At 36.6% G+C, this 27,139-nt stretch overlaps 1 protein-coding gene across 1 annotated transcript in view; it reads right to left on the minus strand.

Annotated features, from left to right (window-relative positions):
- The window catches only part of UXS1 (UDP-glucuronate decarboxylase 1), a 55,448-nt gene that overhangs the window by 14,864 nt on the left and 13,445 nt on the right, over positions 1-27,139 (minus strand). Inside the window, exons 3-9 of the mRNA XM_066545262.1 lie at positions 25,622-25,670; positions 23,491-23,534; positions 19,960-20,020; positions 15,028-15,208; positions 4,265-4,369; positions 3,010-3,069; positions 900-1,021 (exon numbers count right to left, since the gene is read on the minus strand). Of these exons, the coding sequence (XP_066401359.1) occupies positions 900-1,021; positions 3,010-3,069; positions 4,265-4,369; positions 15,028-15,208; positions 19,960-20,020; positions 23,491-23,534; positions 25,622-25,670 (622 nt within the window). The remainder of the gene's footprint in view (positions 1-899; positions 1,022-3,009; positions 3,070-4,264; positions 4,370-15,027; positions 15,209-19,959; positions 20,021-23,490; positions 23,535-25,621; positions 25,671-27,139) is intronic.

Genomic DNA, 27,139 nt, shown 5'->3' on the forward strand with positions numbered 1-27,139 from the left:
TAAAATACCATGTCTGAAAGTCTTACCACTTCAGCTTGATTCTGTTTTCAAGGTTTATAAAGTACTTAGAATTTTCTAATTTAAAGGTTTAAAATTCTATACAATACACTATGTGTGGTTTATACTTTTTTATATTAAGGCTGCAAACAAGAAATACTGATACCATTTTCTTTAGTGTGCCATATTTGCTAATTGAATAGTCTCCTAAAGCTTAGATGAACCTCAATTAAGCAAGATTTACTTACAGGTAAACAGTCAATGCTACATTAGTTAATGATGAGTTTCTACTTACTGGTTAGGAAACACAAGAAAACTGGCATGTATAATTTCTGAAACATATTTTAAATTGCATTTTTATCCTCATGTTACTGTCTTTGAAAACAGGCATTACACAGCTAGATATTCATTAGGGTCTGTAGTTTATACCTACATAATTTTAAGACATTTCAAAAGTGCTTAAAATACATTGCTTCTATGTAAGTACTCATTAAAGACCTTTCCCATTCTTATCTGTATATTCTCATTTTGATTATTCTCCTTCAACATTACACATTTATCAGTAATGGCTTGATTCAATCCCATTGACTTTTAAGCACACTAAGGTCACCTCAGTTTAATCTGTCTAAAAACTATTTACTATACTGAAAGACATATTATACCTATTAAGAACACTAAAGTACATTTTCCACAAGAAGACTGCTCATCTGAAAACACACAACAGATGGGAGCAATAAAACCTTCCCATTAAAGAAAACAGATTTTGCAACAACATGGTAAGTGCTCCTACTTAAGACATTCTCTTTGCCCTCCTCCCCCTAAATACACATATTCCAGTCTTGCCATACATTTGGCCTTCAGTAATTACAGAAAAAACACCGAGTCTGGTACAAGTTTAATACCTGCTTCATGTATGCATAGCACATGGTCTCAGCAACCCGCTTCCCTTCATCATAGCAGGCTCTTGGACCTATTGGATTCACATGCCCCCAGTAATCCTCATTTTGAGGGTGAACTTCAGGATCTATGGGGGAAAAAAAAAACCACCTTAGATTATGGTATATCAAAAGATGACTATATGTGATGAAACTTTCAGTAGAGCATTTGTGTTATACAAGCCAGCACATCTTCTCTCTGAATTCTGCACTTTAGAAAATCTTACGTTTTAACACAATTTCTTTAAAATACAATCACTGGAAACATAAAAACAGCAGAGGCAGAAGATGAAAGACTAGTAAAATAACTGAGTACAAGCAAACAACAGCCAGCAACTGCTTTCCCTAAAAGAGTGTGTGAACAGAGGGTCAAAGGCTCAAGGGCATGAACACAACTTTTACCTAATGTGCTTCAGAGGAAATATTACAGGTTATGTAGGCAGCAGTTACGTAAAAGGCATTATAGGTTATGTAGGAAAGTAAAACATATTCAAATTTCATAAAATAGGAAACAAGGAAAGGAAAATAGAGAAAATAGAGATGTACTGCTTTTCTTACTGAGGTAAGAGTGATGCACCACAAAATACTTACATTTCTTCTATTTTACCCTAAGCATTTTTACTAGCTATGACTGGGCACAATCAGGTTAGACAATCCTTTGGTTTGATCCAGCATAGAAGTTCTTGATTATAAAAAAACAATCAAACAACAATCACCTAGGAACCTTACTAGTGTGTGCTTTATATGCTTGAAAAATTACAAACTATTGGTTAAATTTCCCCCTCTGTTGTCTTTAGAATAGTATAATTTCTACTGGGTTTGAAGTTTGCATACATTACTACAGAACTTCCTAGTGCTGAGAGCTAATTTTCTGAAAAAACCTTGACAGTCAGCTCTGATTAAACGTTCCAGATTTTATGCTGTTCAGACATGATTATGGATGAATTTGTGCCATATGACAGCCACAGAGCAATGGTAAATGCACACAAGTTCTACATGATTATAAAAATTCACAACAATCTTAAAAAGGCCTGAAAAGATGCTGTGGGAGAAGAGATACTCCAGAAGGGAGATTGTTCAATTGCAGAAGAGTCCTTGGGGCTATCATTTTTCTCTGTAGAGCATGACCATAGATAATCTAAGGCTTGGGAGGCAGTAGGAACGCTGCATATGCTCAGGCCGCTTTGGCTGGCCAATCATCTTAGTGATCTCTTGCTTGGACATTTACTTTCCATCTTCTGAAGTTGCTCCACCAAAAGTGTACACCTGGAGTTGTGTTCTTTGTCCTTCCTCACTTCTTGCTCACAAAGCTTTGTATCTTGTACCTTTGATCATGTTTTGTTTACTTGTTTGTTCTTCTCAGCTGAGACTCAAACTGCTCCCACTGAGCAGGGTACTGTGCCTGTGTATCTCCACTAATCTTTCAACACTGCTATTATCAATTATGCACTAGTTCAGAACAGAAGGAAGTTCATCTAGCAGGCACAGGGTCTGTTAAAGACCCTAGGAAGTACTAAAGATTCTTGCTGCATCCAGTCACCATTCTATCCATCATTCTTTCACTCCTTCACTTCTAACAGCAAGAGGAAGATGGAGAGCATTCCCAAATACTACATTTTAAGATACACCACAAGAACCTGCATGCACAACCAGTATTTCCTTTAGCTTGGGGGTTACGTCCTTTGTCTCTTAGACAACAGGGCAATTGCTAAATCTTAACAATACAATTCCTATGTGATGGGAAAAAGATATGCATATTTACTATTGAAATCTTTCTTCTCAGGTTTTCATTATGGCATCTGGACTTTGAGTACAACACTCAATTTCCCCACAAGCCCTTTGGAAAAAGAGACGTAAAGGACACGGGAAAGATATGGACAACACTGCAAGTCTCCTGCCACCACTCTTGATTAAATACATAAAGCAAGCACTGTAAATGCCCTTCTCACATTTTAAACTGTAAGAAGAACATCTCCTAAAAAAGCAAGCTAAGACAGTGATGAAAATCTATCATACACCAAAGATGTGTAAATACATAGTCATATCTGAAGAGCTCTAAATACTGTTTCATTCTTACCTCCATAAACCTCTGACGTAGAGGCCAGCAGCAGCCGTGCTCCAACACGTTTAGCTAAACCTAGATTTTGGGCAAAGGGGAAAGAAGAACATAATTAGAGCAAGTGCAAGAATCTTTCACTCATGCTAGCTGCCTTAGTGTGATCCTGTTTTACATGTTTTTAAAGACAATTTGATCTCTTTCAGTAGGCAAATTTAGTTGTAAACCACATCCATAGCTCCCACTTCCAAACTAGAAAACTTAAGAAATAGCAGAGCAGCATCTACATGGGACGTGTTTGCTTCTGAGACTAGCAGTTGCAGTGAATCAAGATCCAAAAACTTAATCTATTACAATCTAAATAAAGGCCAGGGAAGCATTCCACTTAAGAAACCAGGATCTTGAAACAACATAGTATATTATGATTATCAAATCCTTCCTTACATAGATTAAAGACAAGCCATGTAAAGAAACTTACACAGAATAACATGTTGTAGACAAAAATCAATAATTTCTCCTTTATTATGCCATTTTAAACTGCTTGGATCATCCTACCCATCACTTGAGATTATCCTCCAGTCCATTTCAATGGCTTTCTGGTCTTCAAGTTCGCATGGCAAATCAAACAAATCTCTCACCTCTGTCATTCAATAGCTTCTGAATCACTTGATTCTCTGAACTGTACTCTCTAGAGTATCACTCAAATAAGAAACTCAGCTATGCTAATGCCCAGGAGTTTTTCTGACTCAACAATTCTTAGGATCACTGACATTCAGATCAGCCTGCATCATACCAAATGGCAGAAAGATGGGAGGAAAAAGTAGTGAAGTCTTGAGGCCTTCTTTCCACTGACCCATTCCCAGCATCAAAACTAGCAGACAAAGCTGAAAACATGGCCTTCTAACTATCCAGCATGATGCCTGACATTAAACACTCTTTCAGAATTTGCTAGCAATCATGAACACAACTGTACTATAAAAATCCCATGCTCTTAATTGTTCCTATTACTTCTGTAATTACGGCACACTCCATAGCCAACTTTCAGGCACAAAGTTCTTGTCCTTTGACAGCCATGTTATAAGTGTTCATTTGCAGATATATTTAAAGGAAAACAAAAGTCTTCAAAGAGGGTAAAAATACCCCTAACCTTATTTTGTGTAAAGAAACAACTTTTTAAAATGTGCAACTCATTTGCATCCTCCCATCTCCCCAGCAATTCTGTCAGGATTATATGATGTCTAACCAAGTTAAGTAATAAAAAAAAAAATCCACTTACCCAGCATGTTTAATGTCCCAATAGTGTTGGTCTTCAATGTTTTTATAGGATTATACATGTAATTAGGAGGAGAAGCAGGAGATGCTAAATGATAGATCTGGTCCACTACAGAAAAACAGAGGGGAAAGCATTATTATTTTCCCACATAAGATATTAAATGAGAAAGAACTGAAGTCAAGAAATAAGTATTCCTTTATGCACTTCCTAGCACTGGAACCCAGCACTTCCTGTATTGCTACCTACAGATGATATGTACACAAACCTGTTGTAACTCTAAGAAAAACTTAATTTTTAGTAAAACAACACCTAGAGCATAATGTAATATATCGACATTGTTGACATGGATATATGTCTGTGTTGGTGTTCACACTTTTCCACTTATAAAAAATTTAGCTGAGAAGTTCCAAAATGTTTAGAAGCTGCAAAAGTATTCTGTTATCCTCAAGTTTTTAAGCAGCTACAAACTTCAGGGTATCTTTCTAAAATACACTGTGAAGTAAAAATGATAGAAACATTTTTTCAATATGAGGAGAAACTTTCTGGGAAAAATAAATACTGTATTTTTATTTTTACATCATCTGTCAATGAAACATTAATCAGCTTTGTATTATTTATATATTAAATATACATAGCAAGATACAAGCATGCAACTTCTGTCTTTTTTCCCCCTGCTACTTTTGTATGTTACATTTGCATACATATATGCAATGCAACTTTGGATAATACAGTATTTTAGCTTTAATTAAAAAACAAACACACAAATCAAAACCCAATACAGAGATTTTGACACACTCCTCCACTCCCTGTTATGAAATACAATTAACCAAAGAACTAGTTGAAATTCATTGTCTGAGTTGATTGAAGGTTGGAGGTATTAGAAACAAAAGACTGTTAGAAACAAATTTGTTAAATTACAATAAAAACAAAGCAATGAAAACTGGATTCAGTGTCATAGGCAGTATCTGATATTCAAAAGCTCAACCTGCAAGCCTTTCATAACATGACTGTTGTAAATTTGTTAATGTCTTTCTGTCTTCTATGTATCTTGAATCACAGCAAGCCAGAACTATCTTAAAAAAACCACCCTTGGATAAGCAACTGCAAAAGTAAAAATTAAACATAAACTCAAATGAGATGTTTAAGGAAGAACAAATCCTCTACACCAAGGACATTCAAGAAAAGCAATCAAAAGGTGAAGTAATAATTAGAATGGCCTGATAAAAGAAAGGGAAAATGATTCCTTTGTGTTTTAAAAGAAAAGTTAGGGGTTTGGTTTTTTTTAAGAAGACTTGACATTGAAACCGGAAAGAAGCTGGAAAAGTCAAGGCTAGTTGCTATTCTGACAGAAGAAAATACTGCCTGGCATAAGGCTGCCTTGCCCTAGAACAGAACACTACTGGTCAAACAAACTTTTTCCTTCTATTTCCTTAGGTGTTTTATTATTAAAAAGCAATAGAAAATCACAGCATTAAAAATAATCTGTACTTTGACCACATGTTGATTTCTCATAGCCTTCTGTTGGGGGCTTTAACTTTCACAGTATCTGTGACATTATGAACTTTTTCCTCTAATAAATTACTTTTCCTACTTAAAACAGGTTAGAAGCACCCTTGACTATCAAAAACAAAAACAAAAGAAAACAAAACCCAAAACAAAACACCAAACCCAAAAAGAAAACCAAAAAAGTTTTCCTTTTTCTCTATTTAAGTACAACCATACTTACTTAACCAGCACAAGCTGTATACAAGTTACATCTAGTAGGGAAAAAATAAAAAAAATCAGAAATGGTTTGAATTGGAAGAGACCTTAAAGATCACCTCAATCCCACCACACATTCCACTGGACAAGGCTGATCAAAGTCCCATGCAGCTTGGACTTGAACACTTTCAAGTGTTCATCAGGCATCCACAGCTTCTCTGGACAACCTGTTCTGGTGCCTCACCACCCTCACAGGAGTGATTCTGTTTGCTGTTTCTAATCTAAACCTTCTTACAGTTTAAAGCCATCTCCCCTTATCCTATAACTATATGAAAAAATAAAATATCAACTATGAAGTTATCACCTACTTTTAACTAGCTGAGAACACTGAAATATTAGAGGAATGTGCCTCCTGTTCAAGACTTCCTTCCCATTCTCATATCACCGGACAAAGCAAGTATGCAAACCTTTGCTTTCTGACCTCTAATATAGTTAAAAAAAGCAGACTAGTAGGGCAAGAGCATAAATAAGTGGCTTGAATTATGCATGTGAAAGTCACCCCTTATTTTTCAACAGGCTATTGAGCAATGAAAAAATGAAAAGTAGGTAAGTATCTCCTTCACAGCAAAACATCACATTCTTTTCAAGATAAGCACATCTTCTGGTAGTAACACTTTAAAAATACCAGCAATATTGGCATGGTAAAATATTCAACCTACTTTCTTTCTGAATCCCTAATGAAGTGTGCTTGTATATAAATCAAGTTTTTCTAGATTAAGTGTTGTGTCTATTGTCTACTGGGCAAGCTCAGCTCCTGATTTTTATGTAACACAGCTTGGATAAGCACACACTGGTTCATCTGGAGGAAGCATTTCAAAGTTCACTGCATACTGCAGCCCTGCATTATCACTGCAACACAAGAAATCCTGCAAAATAATTTTATTCACTGATTAAACTCACAATGTCAAGTGACCAAAATAAGGAGAAATTATTTCAAGCCATAGCTCACCCCAGAGAACAATTAACTATCAACATAACATAAGATGAGCTCCTAAGGCAAACTTAATGACTGTAACTACAAGTTTTACTGTCTTGACAGAGAAATGATATTTGACAGTATGCTCATGCAGATGTCACAAAATATATCTGCTTTTATGTTGCCATTCTCTCTTTGGTCTACAGCTGTTTATCTCTACAGAGCAGGGATAAATTGCTGCCTAGAAGATGTCAAAACAGCCCAGAAAGCTAAAGAGAGACAGCTTTGGCAGATGTGCAATGTTGAATATTTATTCTCACATAAAAAGGTGCAGAGAAGTAAAATTTCATGTAGCAGGTTCTCTGCTATTTGTTGTTGAATGATCAGGAAATAGTACATCCAACCACTATCAACTCTGGTGCAGCATCAAGAGTTTGTCACACAAGGCACCTGTAATAGCAATACAAACAGCATCCAAAGATCACCTGATGCAGTGAGAGCTGGCAGAACAAAGTTCCCAGCTCAGCCTCAATTCCAAGCCCTGCCTGCATTGCTAATCCAAATGAAACTTGTAGGAGTTACTTCTGTAACATGAAGCTAGTTAATTGTTCTGCATGATGAAGTGTGACATGGAATAACTACTCCTTACTTTGGTCACTGTGACACTGTAAATTTAAGCAGTGAATAAAGCTGGAATCAATTTTTGTGCTGGGGAAATGATGGAAAAATGTAGCATGGGGTAAATTTTAACTGGATTACTGAACTTCAACACAATTCCTACAGATGAGTTCTGAACATGAATAAAATACATAACTGCCTCAGGTTTTGCTTCAAGTATCCTCTTCCCACAGGATGTTACTGTCATAAAACCAAAGACAAGGGGCAGACTGGAAGCAGGGATAAGGAATGCTCTGCAAAGATGCTGACTGATGCTTGCAAGCAGCAAGCACAACTCAAACACCATGGTGCAGAAAAATTAACAAAGTAATTGCTGAAGTCACCTACAGCCAACTCAAAGCTGAAGTCTGACCTGAGTTTTATGCTGGTTTTTTTCTACCTATTTCTTCACAACCCTTTCTACATTAGTTTTGACAAGTTCTGGTGGAATTTTTGGAAAGAGAAAAAACTTCAAAAACAATTTGGTCTGTTAGTAATTTACTGCCCAATCCTAACCTGTCAAAGCAGAAATGAACTCTTTCCTGCCTCCCTCTCCTTTCATTTAATTTAATTTTGTTTTGTGGTTTTTTGATTTTGTTTTTTAAATACTCCTAATTTTTGACCCATTGCAGCCCAAATAGAAGTGGTTCCTTAATGGCATGTGGCAATTCATATACAGAAGGTCAAAAATTACAATTCCTTTTGCTCCACAAGGATACAGCCAGGCTTGTGATCATCCAAGTGGTCACGTAACTGTTAGCTAGAAAGAAATGCATGTAAAATACAAAACCCCCAAAACTCCTTATATTATTCAAGTTTATTTACTTATTTTTAAACATTAAACTAAGTGTGAAAAACAGTGCAAAATAAAGATGGAAAGCAAGACAGCAAGCAAGAAAGCACTCTCCTTCTTTTAGTCCTTCATTCTTCTTTGGTTTCCCAGCTAGCAATTGTTTTAAATGAAACAAAGAAGGAGCTGGGGGAAAAAAAACAAGTTTTTTTTTTTGTCAGATGTACAGTTTTGCCCATCTCATTTACCTCAATGTACTTTTCCCCCATGCATAAAGGCAAAAATCGATCCCTGCATGGAAAAGGTTCAGCAAGAGCAGAACTGGCACAGACATGGAAGATGGGGAAATTGCCAAGTGTCAGATGGCCATCTTCTAGATCAGGACAGGCAACCAGGCAGCTACAGGACCTCTGCCTCTTGCCTGGGAAGGAATCTTTCATATATCAAACCTCAGACCAATGAAAATATAACCATTTTTCCAAAACATTTGGAGAATGCTGGATATTTCAGTAGGGTGAAAAGTTTCTACCACAAACTTTTCAAATTTGCTCCCATCAATCTGACAATGCTGAAATAAGAATAATTGTTTCTCATTCCACCTTCCCTCTATTAACTGTCAGGTCTGAAAAATACCTGCTTTTTTTTTTTTTCTGTTTCAGAATTTCAGCAGGCCAGCTAGACAAAGCCATCCACCCAGCTTGGCTGACAACCTTGTGCATTGTAGCACAAAGTTAAGTTATTTAAGACAGCAGGAAACTTATCTCTGTTCCAGCCAGAGCTGTGGAAAGCTCTCCAAGCTACAGCTTTTCAAAGGATTAACTGTTTTGTGCCTGGGACAGAAAGCAATATATCTAGTTATTGACCTCCACAACTCTTTCTTGTTACACGAGGTAAAGAAGATTTACAACATTTAATACAAAGCCTTGAGCTGGCTTTGCAATAAAGTCATGGCGCAATTATTCGAAAACAACCATGTGAACAGTTGTGCAAAGTGTTATGTTAAGGACCACAACAGAGTAACAAATGATAACAATAAAATTCTGCAACTTCTATGTGTAGCTCACATGGGAGACTAGAACTTTGTTAACTGTGAATACAGCAGCAAGTAGTTTAGCAAGCACAGGATTATAGACTACTGATAAAGAAAAATTAAACAAATTTGTTATGTTACAATTTTATTGGAAAAAAGGGCCAAAAAATCAAATTAATTTCAAAATAGCACAGACACAGAAGCTGGCATAAACATTCAAGTCAGGTACACAAGGTACACTGTGGCAAATATAGAACTCTGTGTTCAACATAAGGTTAAAGTAACATATTGCAAGATAAACAGCAACAAATGTTTGCCAATTATGCCCTTCTCAATGTGAAAAGCTAAAAAAATCCCTGATATTTAGCATACATGGAATCTGCAATACCTAAATTTGGACACAAACATTCAATCTTGTATTTTCCTTAATGCTAAACAAGAATGATCAGTAAAACCACTTGTCCAAGGGTGACTAGGACAAAATACTCCATAAAACTCCAAAATACTGCCATAAAACCACTTTCCTTCATATCATCTTCATTTTCTAGCCCTAATACTGCATATGTTCTCCATGCTTCCTAAGTGAATGGTAAGGGAGAAATCTACCACCTTTCCTATGACAGGAAATGACCTACATCTTCAATTTCTGCCTTCCACATGTGTCATGGTCCAGAAAGGACTAAACGGGTCACTAATTCCACTAAGCACCTGCATCCATCACTGTATTTGCTAGTCAGGAAGCACTGAGCAGAAGAGCTTTGATCAGAAGCATACAAATAGGTTTCTCAGCTTGAATGTATGGACTTTTCTTGTAAAAAAAAACAGCTGTGCTGATTTCATTACTGGAGGTCAGGCCAGAGAAGCTGACACAATGAAGCGAGACATTTCAATTGCCCAGAACTAAAAAGGACAAATACTAGTTCATTTACCTGATGCTAAAGATGTTGTCTGTAATGTCAGGCAAACTGGAATAACTTCATAAAGATTTACCATACTGCTCATACTGGAGCAGTTTTGGACAGCCTCACACCAGACCAAGATTAAGGCACCACTGCACTTGGCTCTGGACAAACAAAATAAAGTAGCATTTGTTACCCTCTGCCTTGCCATAGACTTTCCTGACCAAACAATTTAAAACCAGCAAGCTGAACATATTAAGCACAGAGAACAAAGACTAGGAAGGGAAAAATCTGGGAAGTATGGAAGCCAAAGAAAAACAAAAAAAAAGTGCCATGAATTAAAGATATCCTTTGTGCTTGTATTTGTTGTATGTGTTTTAAACTACCTGAGAGAGGACCTGAAGACTGAACAATTCTGGGATACTGTAGAACACTGTTTAGTAAAATGCTATCCTCCTGATATCTGGAAGGTTACTCACAAGAAGGCTATAGCTATTCTTTTGACCAATTTTGTGAGACTGTTAGTCTTAGTCTTAAAAATCAACTCTCAGCCCTACAAGCCAGCAAAGTCCTTAAAAAGAAAAGGTTTTTTTAGTCCCAGTCAAGCAAATTATTTATTAAAACTCTATAAATACTGTTTATAGAATTTGTCTATAAATACTTTACTTACCTATGTACATGTAACTAGCAACTACAACACCTCCTGCAAACTCTGAAAGACAATATCCTTGCCACTATGTGTATCACGTGCTAACATCGTGTGCTAACACCCTGTCTCTCAACTTGCAAAATGTGTTTTTATCATATCATCTTAAAACGTTTTCAGTGAGAGTCAAAACTACCTTTGTGTTCACAACAGTCACTGAAATTAGAGCCAACACTTAAGAAATGTTTTTCCAGAAACTGGACTGCTGGCATGAAGAATTAAAACAGAACAACAAACCAAGAGCAAAACCAGACAGTTTTATTTAACTGAAAATCAGTAAATCTCAGAACATAAGCCATAAAACAGTTGATCATTACCTACCACTGACACTTCACTTCTCTCTCATTTCATATTATATTACTTAGGTAGTGCACATGCACTTATTTTAAATAAAAGTTTTTGAGCATCAGAATGGACCAACTCTTCACTGCTCTGCCCAGAGAGTTTGGGTAGCAGTTTCAGCTGCCATAGACTGCAATTTTAGAAGTATCATACAGTACTTTTCAAAACATACTGTGCACCTTTGATTAGGGGAGTGAAATCAGTTCCACTGACTCAACTGTTTCCACTGCTGACTGTAAATCTGTGGCATTTTTAAGCCTGTTTTTATTTCAAATTTGTGAAAGGTGCAGTAAAACTAAACCAAAACAACACTACCAAGCAACCAAAAAGAAACACAAGGCCAAATTGTTTTCCTGTGAACCGTGCAGCAGTTCAGCTGAGGACATCTTTCAGATACAGCAGATAGCTGGGTTTAAAGGAAATGTGCACCTATCACTTTACAGAGGATTGTTTTAAGGCTTCCAAAAGTTTCTGAGGAAGCAGGAAGAAGAAACACCAGTGGGAGAAGGATATGGGCTATGTATAACTGTCTGATGTTTTTTTCAGATTTATTCAACTGCTGTGTGTGCCCTAGGGTAGCTGAAAACTGGACATCAAGACTGAGAACTGAGAGGCATTTTTTCCTGCTTAGGGGTCCAGTTTGTGGAATGATCATGGATGATCTTATGACATCACCTTGAAAGTGTCATGGTTTTTCATGTGTGTGGTTTTGGGGATTTTTTGGGGTATATGGGCTGTGTATTTCTGGTTGGTTTTTTGGGGGTTCTTTTTTGTTTGTTTTCTTGTGGTTTTGTTTGGGTTTTTTTTTGCTTTTTAAAAAAACATATATTTAAGTATAACAATATTTCACAATAGAAATAGAGACTTGGGTGTCTTGCAGTGAAATAAAAACAAACCCTTACTTTTTACTATAAACACAGAGTCAACTTGAATGCAAAGGTAAGTATAAACAAAACAGCACTAATGCTTATGTTACTATGGAAACCAAGTACATCAATAATAACATACCTTTATTTAATACAGAATTTCCTTTGGCATTTTCTAATGCAGTTTATCCATTACCCTAAATTGGGATGCATCACAGTAACACCAGATAAAGAATTAATTCTCATTTGTTTTCCAATTAACATCTGTGTGTCCTTACAATATGGTTTGTAGGAACACAAGCCACAGTGCTCTCAAACTACCTTGGGGCACTTGTAACCTTAATGAATGTAGAGAATGAGACAGAAAATAAGTAAAGGTGTATTTCTATTTTTTTTTCCTGATACTACAAAAAAGAGTGTTAAGAGAATCTTTTCTTTCCAGACTAGCCTTCAGAAAAAAAACCTCTGTCTTCCTGGACCAAAAAAGTGCCCATTTAATAGTGTATTAAAGCTGTATGTGAGGGGTCAGGCTGAAATGAAAATATCTTAAAAAACACAGAACTGAACTATAATAGGAAAAAAGGGTTAATATAGTTATTTCCAACTTATTTTTAACTATTTTTTATCTTTCAAGATTCCTGAACTACTTTCATTCCACTAAAGAATTCAAAACCCTTTTTCTTCTGCTTGGAAAAAACAAAGTGAAAACTTGTGCATCTCCCACTGACATTTCCAAATGCTGAAGCAAATAAAATCCTAGTAGAGGAGAAAGACATTCAGCACTCGAGAACACTAGTTGTCACAAGGCTAAAAAATAAAATGTGTGTTTATGTGTTTCCTTATTGTCTCTGGCCAACCTAGATGAAGATGCAAGAATGCTGAGTCCCACTTGGTGTCATGGTTCAAAGATAATGACGCAGCCAAGGCAGATTGTGCGTAGGCACCACTGTGAAGCTGAAAGCTACCCATCTTGAGACTAAATTCACTTTTCCACATCCAAAGAGAAAGCACTGCTCTTTCTAGACCAAAATGAGGTCTCTTTCAGAAATAAAGCACTGATTTTCCTCTCTGGAACTGAGCTGTCAAACAACCTTATATAACCTGGTTTAAACAGGACAGCAAATACAGAGAAATTCTTTAGACACAAACCTACTTTTTATCATGACTGCACAGTCATTCCAACTTCTATTTACAAGTAAAAAGGAGAAAACTGGGAGTAAGAAAAGAAGCATCTGATGTATATGCCAACTTGCTGATCTGTTAAAAAACTGTCTCCCCATTGCCTCATTGGACTATAAACTCTGCAATGAAATGAAATTTTACCATGTTCTTAGTGTACGAAAGTTAATTTTATTTTAACACTTAGCCATGCCAGCCTCAATTTACACTGTTGGAAGATGAAAAGACATTCAATAAACTACCCACTGAATAACATGTAATAATTAGCTGTCAGGACTAAATAGGGAATTGTTGTTTTAATTACATAGGCCATAGGAAAAGGTAGCTGAAAGATCTCAGAATTCCCATTCATTAGTTAGCTGGGTAACAATATAGCAATGATGATAATTCTCTAAGAAAGTCTCAAATGTAATCAGTCAGAAAGAAGGAAAAGAATGGAAAAGATTAGAAAAGCTGACAAATTGATCTGGCTGAGGTATGAGCCACCAGCACCTGGAGTCAGTTAATAAGATTCTTGTTCCATTATCCTGTCAGTGGAAGCAGAAGTTTGAAACAACTTCTAAATAACAGGCAGTATCTGAAGCAGCGCATTGTCGGAACAGAGAAGGAGCATGTGTTTTTGCAGGACTGTTTCAGTAGTGTTGCCAGGAATTCATCACAAGCAATAATACAAGAGATGCAATTACTAGAGATATTTCCTGTGAAATTCCATCCACTAGAATTCATCAGGAAATTAAAAAAACCCAAACCACCGAGTCATTTTTTTTCTTAAAATGAACAAGTACATTGCTACAGAGTTTTAAAAGGATGGACCACACCCACCAGAACTGCAGTGTAATTTGAGCAATGCTTTCACTGACTCATTATATGGTTAGATACTCCCATAGAAGTCTATAAATGCATATCTCTCTCCAATACAACCATGTTAATGGTGCCTTGAAATCTGACTATTTAATAGTTTGAGGTTTATGATAGTTCAGATGTTGAGCTACTACTTTAAAGCAGAACACACTTTTGTTTGTTTGCTTCTTCCTTTAGAATTGGTCTATTTCTTTTTTCTGTTGAAAACTAGGGAAATTCAGTGCTGCTGTTTTCCAACTCTTCAGGTTGTAGAATGCTTGCACCTAAAAGCAGGAGCAATGTTTTCTACAGAAGGCACTGAAGGCAACTAAGGAAAGTTAATTTCCTCTCAACTGACCATACACAGTTGCAGGATGCATGTCTAGTGTAGCTGCAGCCCTCAAATACGCTTCAGTTCATGAAATATCTGGACCACATATTCTGTGTATGTAAGCCTGTGCAGGCACATAGTAAAGTGGGACAATGGATGGGACAGACAGACTGACCCACTGTCATCTTGCCTTCTCACAAAATCAGACATATCAGGATGTTTTTAAGGTCTCTTTCCTCCTGTCCAGTCAGAAAAGAACTGATTTCAGACAAAAGTGCTCTGAACCTCTTCATACTGCTCACAGAAAACAGGCTAATAATAAACAAAGCATACAGATACTAGATAGATCAACCCAGAACTCAGCACATAAATTTTGTTTCTTTACAGATGCATGCACTTAGAAGGGAAAGGCACAAAAAAGTGCAAATACCAAAGCAGAGACTACCTACCTTCAATGTACAGGGGCTCAACGACATCATGATTTATCAGTTCGAAGTTCTCATGACCAATCCAGTGCTCCACATTTCTTTTCCTGCCCGTAAAGAAGTTGTCCACAACTGTAACCTCATGGCCATCCATCATTAGTTTGTCAGTAAGATGAGAACCCACAAACCCTGCTCCTCCAGTTATCTGCGTTAGGACAGTTGGTATAAATTTCTTTTTCTTTTTACAGAAACACTAGACAAAGTCTACAAACATGACAGAACAGTAGGTTTCAGATCTTTGCTTACTCCAGGGGAAACAACTCCATTTCCATGTATATTTTTTTTCCCAAGATTTACAGATTTTAAAATTTTGAGAGACATACTTGACATGTTTCATCACTCTCAGGCTAGAAGGTCAGCTATCTATTCACATCAACAAAATCTCTTTTTCAGATTACATTATTTTCCTTTTTTTCCTTCAAATTGGATTGTGCTCTTTTTTGTGACAGCAAAGTCTAAAAAGATGCAGAAAGGTATTAGGAGAAATTTCTGCAAATCCCATTTCTCAGAGGAAAAAAAAAGGTATGACAGAATGGCAGGCCATTTTCACATCAGATTTATCAGACATGTCAAATCCAGCTTCTGTCTGGCTTACATGGAAGACATGCTGGGTGTTCTAAGTAAGTACTGTAAGTTTTCACCCAGAAAGGAGAAAGGGAATTCTCTGAAGACCTTTCATTTGAAATATCTCCTAAAACCAAAATAATAATTCTTTCTCTGTCTTAATGCATCCATAGCTTACATCATCCTGGCCTGAGGAGGTCAGTCAGTTGGATTAGATGATCTTTGCAGGTCCCTTACAACTGAAAAAAACTCTATTCTATACCATTAGCTCTGACATGCAGCATTTGCCTGTATTGAAACTCTGATGTTCTGCTGCAAAGAAACAAGCAAAAATAAAATATTTAAAACTCTGTACTCCTCTTTCATTGAAGAAACAAGCTCATTAATGTTTCCCTTTTTACACCACAGACTTCAACAGTAAACAAGCAAAAAAAAAAATCACTTATTTAGTACTGAAGCAGTCAGCACAATAAGTAGAACTGCAAGTTGTGTGACACACCCAGACCCATCTACAGAAGCAATTATTTTCTCTGCATTTCATAAACTGTTTTCAAGAACCAAGACACAACAGATCACAACACTTGAAAACTAGAATTGTAAAAGACCTGTATGGTATCAGCTGGAAAAGATATCTGCATGGTCAAATTCACATTTTCAAAGTGATTCCGCTGTTGATGTCCATTCTTCAGCTGTAGTGACACTTAACTAAACAATGAAAGGACAAAATGGAATCAAGCAGGAATCTAATGAACGGATAGTGTACTGAAATGACAAAGTGCTGTGTGGAAAAGGATGAGATGCCTGAAGTTCTTTTACTTTGGGTTAGTCAAAGACTAAACATTTATCCTGTCCACTACCCTGCCATCCACTGTTTTAAAAAAGCAAGATTAGCAATTTTTTTTAAAACTAGGAAAAAAGCAAAGGAAAACCTCCAAAGATTGAAAAGGGAAAAAAACATACAGAAACTACATCTGTTTTCTTTTGCAAAAATTGCATGTCCACTTCTTGTATTCTCATTCTTCCTTTTCTTATTAAAAATTCAGGGACACCAGTGTGCCAAACCAATTGTAAATGGCAGTTAATGAAAGAATCATTTAGTTGGTCTATTTTGTATTCTTCTGAGTTTGTCAGGGCTTTCTTGTGGCAGATTCAACATCTCATTCAGTTCCCTAACAAATCTGAAGGAGAAACAGGATTTAGGAGAAATTCCCTCTGGAATAAAAGAAACAATCTCAAGGCTCATGTCATTCTGCAAGAGAGAGGAGGGAAGAGCAGGTTTCTAGCAGACTGTTGAGAATGAGGACAGAAGACCAGTAACTGAGGGAGAACAGCCCTTTGCCATGTGTCACCACTTACAAGAGGCGAAAAAAAACAAACCATGCACGGCAAGCCTAATGCCATGAGTTTATCCTGACGAGCAAACAAACTGCAGCCTTGCTGAATGTTCCAAGGGTTTTGGCTTTTCTGTGGTGAACAGGATAAGACTTTTCTGTAGAAGATCTGAACCTACTTCTTCAACTGAGGCCCAAGGAAATTTCCTGCTGCTACTTCTATTGCCAAGAGAAGATAAACTCAATGCTTGCAACATATGTCTTTGGTGCAGTAAAAGGAAGTGTCTTCCCAATATCCCTTAAAAAAAAATAAAATCACAAAGCCAACCAAAAAAGGCAAAAAAGCATTAAAAGCACAGAAAAAAAGCACACACACAGTAAGAAGGAAAAAAACACAAAAAAAGGTTAAAAAAAGCACAAACCAATTCTGTCTGGAAAGAAGTTTCCAATTACCTTAAACCTACAAGTAGTTTTTATGATGAAACTAAGTTGGCTTTATTAACATATCACTTCCATGGGTATTAGACAAAGAACTTAAGAAATGATTGACAAAGGAGTTGAATTTCCCCTGGAAAAGTAAAAAAACTATGTAAATTATCTTTTTTATCATTACTTGATGCAACATTAAAAAAAAAGAAAAGATGATTTATCACTGAAGTTCTTTGTATAACCTTCCTGTAATTACTGATACAAGCAGCACTTCTAAATATTACTTCCTGCAAATCACAATGACATATTAATCCACATAATCATAAGTTGTACATGAATCATATCCGTATCAGAACTGGAGCACCAACACTTGGGTCTTAAAAAGGAATTCTTTATTAAGACAACATTAATGAAAATATTTAATTACTTAGTAAAGCATGTATGCTTGGTAACTTCAGCACCTACTAAAAGGCACAAATATTACAGATAATTATCTTCACCACAGGCACTTACAGGTTTTCTATTTATTACACGTTTCTGCTGTCTGCAATCAGATTCAAAACATCTTATGCCCCATAAGGAAATTATATTAATTTTTTTTGTTTTCTGCTTTTATCACTTTACTATATTGAATTCAGAAAAAAAACACCCAATAGATTGAACCAATGGCAACACTATCTTCCACATAATAGAACTGTTTCTCTTGCATATGAAAGCCTGTGGCCTAGTCACTTCAGAGAACTCAGGAAATAGATAAATCACGCACAACAAGGTGAAGATCTCTTTTCAATGAAAGTGTCAGGATATCTGGTCTCAGCTGAGATACCACCACAACCAGAAATCATCTCCAGAGAGATGCTGTTTAATAAAAACTAACTGCTAGAGCTGTTGTCTTGTCAGGACAGTGCTGTGGGGATCTCCAGGCTGGAGCTGGAAACTGCACTCAGAATAAAAAAAAAGTTAAATTAAGAATGCATTCTAGAAAAAGATGTAGTATTAACAAAATACAAAACAAAATATGTGATCTAGCAAAATTCACTGGGCTGGCTAGTTCTTGAGAATTTTGAAGTGTCATGCAACATTTTTATGGGAACTTAGCTACTCAAAAGAATATGGGATTATTTCCCCTAGAAGTATGACAGCAACACTGTAACAGAAGGTAACTGCTCCCATGGGCAGGAGGCCTATGAATGCCCATCCCAGTCGGCACAAAACTAGTCAGAACAACCTGCCACTCCTTTTGGCCAGCTTTCTCTGTAGTTATTTAAACTCTACAAAATACACTGGGAACCAAAAAGCTATTCACCTCCAGGTCAGCTGAAAACTCTCCTATTCCAACTACTTGCCATCTCTGTTGAAGCAACAAATTTCAACAAAATAACCAGTATTTTTCAGTGGCAAAGTCTGGAAGTGAACATTAAGAGCTCCACAGCCTGTTAACAGCTTTCACTGACACTTTTGTTGGAAGTACATTCTCACTTACACAGAAAACATGACATTAAGGTTACTTTATACCCTTGCAAACACACGAAGTACACAATTTAGGAATTTTCAAAATTAAACCTCTCTCTATTTTCCTCAGTTTATTTTCTGTAGTCAACAGGGGCACTGGGAGTCTACAGGTCTCCCTTCGTCAGACTGTCATAAAAATGACAGAACACCATTGCAGAACTAAACTGATTTGGTAACACTTTGTGAAATTTTTCAATAGCAATGAAGATTATTGCCTAAATATGCAGTAAAATAATTTTCTCTGCATATTTTCAGCTTTTTTCTTCAAGATTTTGAAGTCAAAGCAAACAAAAGCACCAGCTCAGTTAGGCACGTTAGCAGGGTTTTGTTGTAGACTTAACTTTCATTACTACAGAAGCAGAAGTTCATACTCTATTTTACACATCTCAAGTAGCTATACTTTCTCTGCCTTCAAAACATGAGGACAATTCCCCCCCCCACCAAAGACACACAGAAACATGGAAAAATCTAGGTCACAGATAACATCAAAATTTTTGCAGACAAAGCTGGAAAGCTGTTTTCCAGCACAATTCACTAGGTTTAAGAATGCCCTGGACAACTCCTTTTCCTGAGTTAACCTGCCATCCTCTTCAACCCTCAACTGCTTATGATGCTTCAAAATAACAGAAACAACAGAGAAGATGAACATTCCCTGCAGAGCAACTTCTTTTCTAGCCTTATGACTACATTTTGCCCAATTTGGTCACACAAGGTTCCTGTTAAGATGTGCTTTAAAAGTTTCCCAGTCTCTGAAAGTTTAAGCCATGAAGACTCTCTCTGGGAGCGCACGTGAAGACTCTTTGGCAATGTGATCCTGAGAATTACAGGCAAGAGCAGCTTAGTTGGCAAGTCACACTTCAAAAGCAGAGTCGGCATGTATTGTTCTTATGCTGAGTTTGAGAACATCAACACAAATAAGTGAAGCAGTGTCCTAAAACCTGTGCCAGCCAAGGTAATTCCCTTCATCCCTTCTCGTATCTTTAATCCTACAAAACAGATTACATTCCACAGAATTTTTTGGTATTTCCCCAAAACAATCTCTGAGTAAATACAAACTTACCAGGATTCTTTTACGATCCTTTTCTGATAAAAATTTCACTGGTGGGTATTTCTGGGTGAAACTATAGAACATTTCAAAACAAAGAAGAAAAACTAAGTAAGTTTCAGCCTGTTTTCTTTCACATACCTCTCTTTGATACGTGAGAAACTACTCTGAAAACCTTCCACTCTTAAAGTTCTGCTAAGAGTATATTTAGTCCTTTATTCTAAAAAAGAATCTGGGTCAACACAAGACAATGCCTATGCATGCTGAAATATCAAAATTCATTTGCAAACAGTGCTTTAAAAATTTCTCCCTGATTTTATATAATGAATCACCTGACCTCTATCTTTTGAGAGCTGAACTAGTGTCAGGCATGACATCACAAGAGAATAAAACAATAAAACATGAGCAGTGACTGGATACCCTCTTTCTAAAGTTTTAAAAGGCAAACAACCCTCTTAAAACTCTGGAACAAATTTTGTTGACTTACCACATTGACTTCAAACACTTCTCCTTGAAGTTTCAATGTGAAACTTACAACAAAGTTTTAATTTGTCTTAAATTTTTACAAAAATCAATATAAAGTTTACAATCAGAATGTTGAACAAACACATTTTAAGATATTTCAACAATTTCTACAACAGAGTTTATTCAGTATGAAAACCAATCTTAATTTTCTTAGACATGCTAGACTGTCATTTACATGATAGTCTTGAAGCTAGTAATTTAATTTTTGCATCTTCTTTACAAGAACTTAATCAAACCAAAAACACCATAAAATAAAATTATGTGACATATGAATCTTAAGTGCTCTCTCAAGCTCTTGATGCTTCAAAGCTTAGAAGAACTTCTCTCCCTCCCTGGCATGCATTCTGCACAGAGCAACAAAGCCCTCTGAAAGAAGGTGTAAATTTTATTTATTTCAGAAATTAGCTTCATAGTCTTGGCAATTTAATAGCTCAGGTTTTCTTCTACTAAATATCAGCGTGACACTGCACATGCTGTGGTTACTCTTCTCCTCCAGTAAGTCCACAGGTGAGAGATAGCCTGGTGTAGCATGCAAGAGCCAAAAATGCCAAAAGTTACATTTTCTTATCCTCACCAAAAGCTACTCACTGAACTGACCCTACAACTGTGATCTAGAAGCATGCCCTCCTCCTCTGCTTCTAACCTGCAGTACTGGCTCAACAGGAATTCTTCAGCACCAGAGCACAGATGCTTCAGATCCAATTTTCATCACAGCATGAAAGCTGCTTTCAATTTCTCAGATAGGGGAAATATGGCAATGGAACCTTCCAATCTTAGCCACACAGGGAGACTGAGAAAGAAGCTACTTACACTTGCCTTACATCACTATACAGGTCACTAACAATTGCTTTGATTTATGCTGAAGAAATGAAAGACAGTGCACAAGCACAATGCAGATGTGGAATCCATATCCTTTCTGAGACAAAAAGGAAAATTCACACTTAACAAGAGATTTATGGAGTTCAAAATAAGTTTAAGTGCCAAATAACTAGATGCAAGGCAAGTCTCTCTCCTCCATTCTGAAGACTACTCTTTTAAGGTAGTAGTAATCCAGCCTGGGGTCATATTGCTGCCAAAGGACCTCACAACCATTTTTGCTCCTTCTATTACACCAGTAGCAGTTTAGAGGCAGTGGGACATAGTCTGGCAGCCAAAAACCTTTTGGCAACAAAATGGAGTTTATCTTGACTTGATGCTTGCTTTGATGATGACATGGCAATGCTTTTGCTGTGCAAATCTTAATAAAAACTTTACAGCTCTAGCTTCAGTTAAACAATCTCTTGTCATAAGACTAGCATTAAGGAATTCTTGTCCTTCCTGCTTCTCAAAAGCATGAAGATGGCTTGCTTTCAAATTTTATCATCTTATGAATAAGAAAACATTGACACTAGAATAAGCTTTGCAAGCAGGATCAGCTTTCAGGCATCTGACAGTGAGTAGTTATTTACAGCCACTTCACACAGATATAAAATTTAAAAAATATTAATTGCAACAACCCACATTCAGCTAAACCACCAGAGGTAAATGGCTACATTATTTGAAAAATAATAATAACCCAATAAGAGCACCCTTTTTGTGAAAGTATAATTTCCTGATTGGTTCATACAGAGGTAAAAAAATATTTTGATTCCTTCTCCTTTTTCCTAGAGTTCTGAAACAAGACTTATCAATACACATGAAAAGGCCATAGTATTTATATGGCTTGAGGGAGAAGTTTTAACTTAATGGTTCTACTCAACAACTCATCGCTCATTTGAAAAAATACAACAATTATTTAATAAAAAAGAGCCAATCAGGATACCCTCCCACAAAGGTCTTCCATGGACGGCAGAAGAAAATACCTGAATAACCCACAACTGAAGCTGAAGGCTTACTGGACTATCAACAAAAATTAAATAAATCAATTTAATATTGTAATTGGCAAGGTGGTGACACAACCTGCAATTTGTTTCATATTGCCAATATACACCTAGCTCAACCTATGAAGTTCATGTGCACATTAAGAGGTGAGCAACCAGCTCAGTATTCTCACTGAAATAAATTGGATATGGCAGGTCACTGAACCTTTCAAATCAATTGTAAAAAACATAACTGAATTTTTTTCTCCTTTTTTTTTTTCCTTACAGCCCAGGAGGGGTGGGAGGAGGAGGGGCAGCTGCTCACCGACAAGACCAAACTCTGAACACCAAAGTACTGCAGGTGTCAAGCATACATCTGGCCAGCAGCAATGGTATTCTGCTCCCTCTCCAGAGGAAGAGGGCACAACCACCAGTATGCAATACCCCACAAGGGCTCACTGGTACTGCTTGGACAATCCAATCTTAACCCTTTGCAATGCAGCACTCTGCTTTGCCTGGGACACCAACAGTGTCACCTGTAAAACAATACACCACTGGCAAAAGCAGCATGTGCCCGTCAGGCTGACAGTTCCCACTGCCATACCAGACCTCATTCTGTGATGAAATCATCTGTTCATGAGGACACTCAGATCAGAGAACTGATGTGACACCAAGGTGAACAGGCAGAGTGAGGGGTAACACATTCCTTTACAGATCCTGAGAAAAGCAGGTCAGCCAGGCTCATCCAAAGCACACATATAGGCTAAGATGCACAAGCAAGTCACTGCACAGTAGCTGAAGCAGAGTAACCAATCAAAAGTATGGGAAAAGTGTGGTAAAACATACTTTTAAGTCTCTTGAAGATGAAACCAGTATGTCCTAGCAGACATAAACCACAGTAATCCATTCGTCAGCTGGACTCCAAATAGCAAATACTTCCACAGGATTTGAACATTACAGAGTCCAGCACTCCCAGCTTGATTTAGTAGGATCAATCAGCCAGAATACCTTAACCATTACTCTCTCAGCATTCAATGACCTGCCCTCACTTATATATGACAACAAATCAAAGGTTCTGAAGGTATATACAAAAATTTATTTCAAGCTTACAACTGCAGAACTGACTGCTACAGAAAAAAAACTGTGCCTTTGAGCTGCTTCCCAAATTCAGCAGATGACATACCTTTTTTCCAGATCTTTGATTTTCTCCCTTAGAGGTGCAACAACCTAAAATAAAGGAAAAACATTTACTCTTTGAAGAATAAAACAGGATTCAAATCACAAAAGACACACATGGGAAGTTGCCTTAGAGCTGAAATCATGGCAAGCAGTCTCCTATGCAGATCTTTACTGAAGACACGCCAAGAAACTTACATTTTAAAGCCTCCTTTACATAAAAAAAAAAAAAAACTGGAATCTTTTCCACCAAAAATCAAATCACCTAGAAAAGTGTGAAATGAAATCCCTTAACTTATCACTGAAAACAAAACATCTCAAGGCTATGAGTACCATAGTCTTGACAAGGACATCCAATGTTATGATTCCTATTTGACAAAGTAAGTCATAAGTGACTTGTCTGAGGTTGTCAAAGGTAATCTATATCCAACAACAGAACAATGGGTCAGTAATTGAAACATCAACTATTTAAATGGACACAGAGAGAAGGGCATTAGCTCCAGTGAAATGTCTGTAATTCTCTCAGAACATACTATGCAAATTCAAAGATACATCACTTTAAATACCTAAATATGTTCTACATCATGATTTGAGGGTATATTTAGGCTTAAGAAAATATTGAAAGGAAATTTGTTAGAAAATATAGTTCACCTACCAAGACTTCTGTTTGCATTTTCATGGCTTTAGAAGAGAGAATCACTTATGCCAGCATCAGTTTCAATTTCTTTATCACAGGACCCAAATTTCTAACAGTCCTGCTGAATTTCAACAGGAGTCCCTGAACTCTTGTTTTTAAGTTCATTAAAGCCTTGTCACAAAATTTACCCTTTTGGGCTATACATAAGTTGAAAGCTGTCAGAGGTTCTAACTGGTACTAAGTGGCAGCACATCAGCAACCACCATTAATTTGTTTTATAGAAATATTTCTGGTTAGAGCTAGACAGTTCAGTAACTTCATAAACTGAATAAAGCTGCATATTCATGTTAAGAGGAAATAATATGGCATTATCATTTATATTCATTAAATATTTAGCTCTGTGGAATAGCAAATAATTCTTGAAACAGTTATTCTGATGGTGTAAGACATTATACAACTTTAAAAATAAGATCCAGAAATGTCCAACTTCTCAGACCTTACAGTACCTCTGATCTACACATTGAATTTTAAATATTTCTCCATTCTTGAACAACTGGAATTTTCACAGTGCTTTCTGCAACACTTACCAGAATCTCTTTTTTTAAATTCAAACAAACCAACCAAAAAAACAGAGAAAGAGGAATGCAAAAGACAAACTAAGAATACAGGCTCTCCACTGATTTTAAGCAATTTCAGTAGGCTGCTCTCTGTGTCCAGAGGAACAACTGCTATATAAAACTGCTGGAATGCAAGACAACGGGCAGACCAGGCTACACTAGCACAGGAACACATACAACAAGGGTAAGGGGTATCAACCTCGAGGACTTCTCTATCTATTTAATACTTTGTTTTATTGTTATTAGATTGGAAGGCTGAAACATTTGGAGAAACATCCATTGCACACATTCACAATATTTCACAATAAACTAAGGCTGAAATGGAAATTCAGAGGTATTGGTACAGCAGTCCAGAACCACCAGTAAGTTCAGTCCCCATATCTACTCCAGAAATTGCCAGGACTTGTGCTTAAAGCCTTGGCACTGCACCCTTCCCAGCCATAAACATTGCTATATTTATTCATTAGTTAAGAACAAAGCAAAGCAATTTTGGGCACCTTCAAATTTGTAATGCACCTTGTAAATACTTCACATTTTGTAAGGCAGTCAGAGGAAAGAATTTGTGTACATCCTTTAAGTAACAAATAAAACAGTTATTGGGAGAATTCTACCATAGTCTCTGCGGTAAATCTATCAGCAGATCTGTCACTTTCAAGAAATGTTTTAATGAAAATAAAATGGAGTCAGAGATCAATGTTAAAAACTACACTAGAGTGAAGAACAGTTCAAAAATTTATGTACAGACACAAATCCAATGCTTTGGTTTTAGCAGAATCAAGAATAAGGAGATACAACTAAATATAAACTAAATATACCACTTCAATATGAAATGAGTAAAATGGAGAACTGAAAATAAAACAGATTACAACTATTAGCAAACTAACCTCCTCTATTCTACTTTCCACCTTCTGATCCCCATTTTCTTGAAGAGACCTGTGGGCAAGAAAAGAAAAACAATAATCCACACCTAAGCAATAACTGCTCCACTGCACCAGCATCGTATTAAAGCAGCACCCTCAAAGCACCTCAAGTTAGTATTATTTCAAAAACATAATTAAAACAAATTAAAGAGGATGGTCTAATTTCCATTGAAATCCATCAGTTTGGCAGAAACTGAACCAAGCCCACAGGAAGACCAGTACAAATAAAAATGACATTCATTTTACATAGAAAATTACCTGTATTTTAGAAAAGTGTCTAATTACTGGTTTTGAGTGCAAATTTACTGTGCAAAGGCCCAAAATGTCTCTTGGAGGGTCTCTGCCAACTGTATGCTGACACTTTTTCCCTTAGGCAAATGTATGCCACTTTGACTTTGAACTTTTCCAAACACATGGGAAAAAACCCCAACTGCACTAAAACACATCTTCAGTAACTGCCTGATGGGCAATACTGACTTCTCACACAAATGTTACTCATTTGACATGAGGCCAAGGATGAAGTATGTTGTGGTAACTCATGAAAATAGAATACGGTCTAAAAAGGCCAGTGTCTTGCACAAATCTGTGTGGTCTTATTTAGCATCTAACTGGGTAAAGTGTCTCAGTTATGTTCACTTTTGAGCAAACTTTTACAAGCGTAGAATATGCATTTTTAAATTCTACCTCTTGTATCAAGGTTATGTAATTTTTCTAACATTTGTGTTACTATGTTTTTGGGGTTTTTTTTCAATTAAACCTTCTGAAAGGGGAATTATTTATCTCACAGGAGTTAAGTTTTTGCATATTAGAGGAATCATGGGTATCCAACATAAAATGCAGTACTTTCAAGTGAAAACAGAGCTCCTTTAGTTGGGACCTGAACTCACTACACCTAGAGAAACAGAAGATCCTTTGTTAAGCAGATATATATATATATATACACCACACTGTTAGAAGTTAAAGCAATGATTCCCTTCATAACCCTCTGTAAAACTCACTTTTTAAGAAAGTCAACTCCGTCTATTACTGAGGCAAAGACCTAACTGACCAGATTCATTTGTATCTCTAAAGAATACAGTAAATTCCAACGGTAAGACACACATTCCCTGAACTATCTGTTCAAACCAAGCTGTCATTTATTGCACTAGTGGCAATAAAAACCCTGAAGCTAATGTTGAATGAATGTACTATAAAGAAGTGGTTTTAAGCTATCCTGGTGGATTTTGAAAATGTTTACCCAAGTAACAGAAACTTACAAAAAACTATGCAAACAACTGTGGAACAGATAGTCTTTCCTCTCTTATAAGTGAGCAAGGAAAATTTGGAAACCCCCTCAGAATTTAAGAAGTTCCCCTCAAAAATAGTTCCTACTTTTTTTACTCACAGTAAAATCCTGCAACTCAAGGACTGGCCACTCAGCAATCTATTTTTTTATGAGCATTTCTTCCTAATGAAGACAATCTTACTGGCTGAGGACCAACA

Source organism: Molothrus aeneus, chromosome 2 (genome assembly GCF_037042795.1).
Source record: "Molothrus aeneus isolate 106 chromosome 2, BPBGC_Maene_1.0, whole genome shotgun sequence".
In the NCBI taxonomy this organism is placed as follows: domain Eukaryota; kingdom Metazoa; phylum Chordata; class Aves; order Passeriformes; family Icteridae; genus Molothrus; species Molothrus aeneus.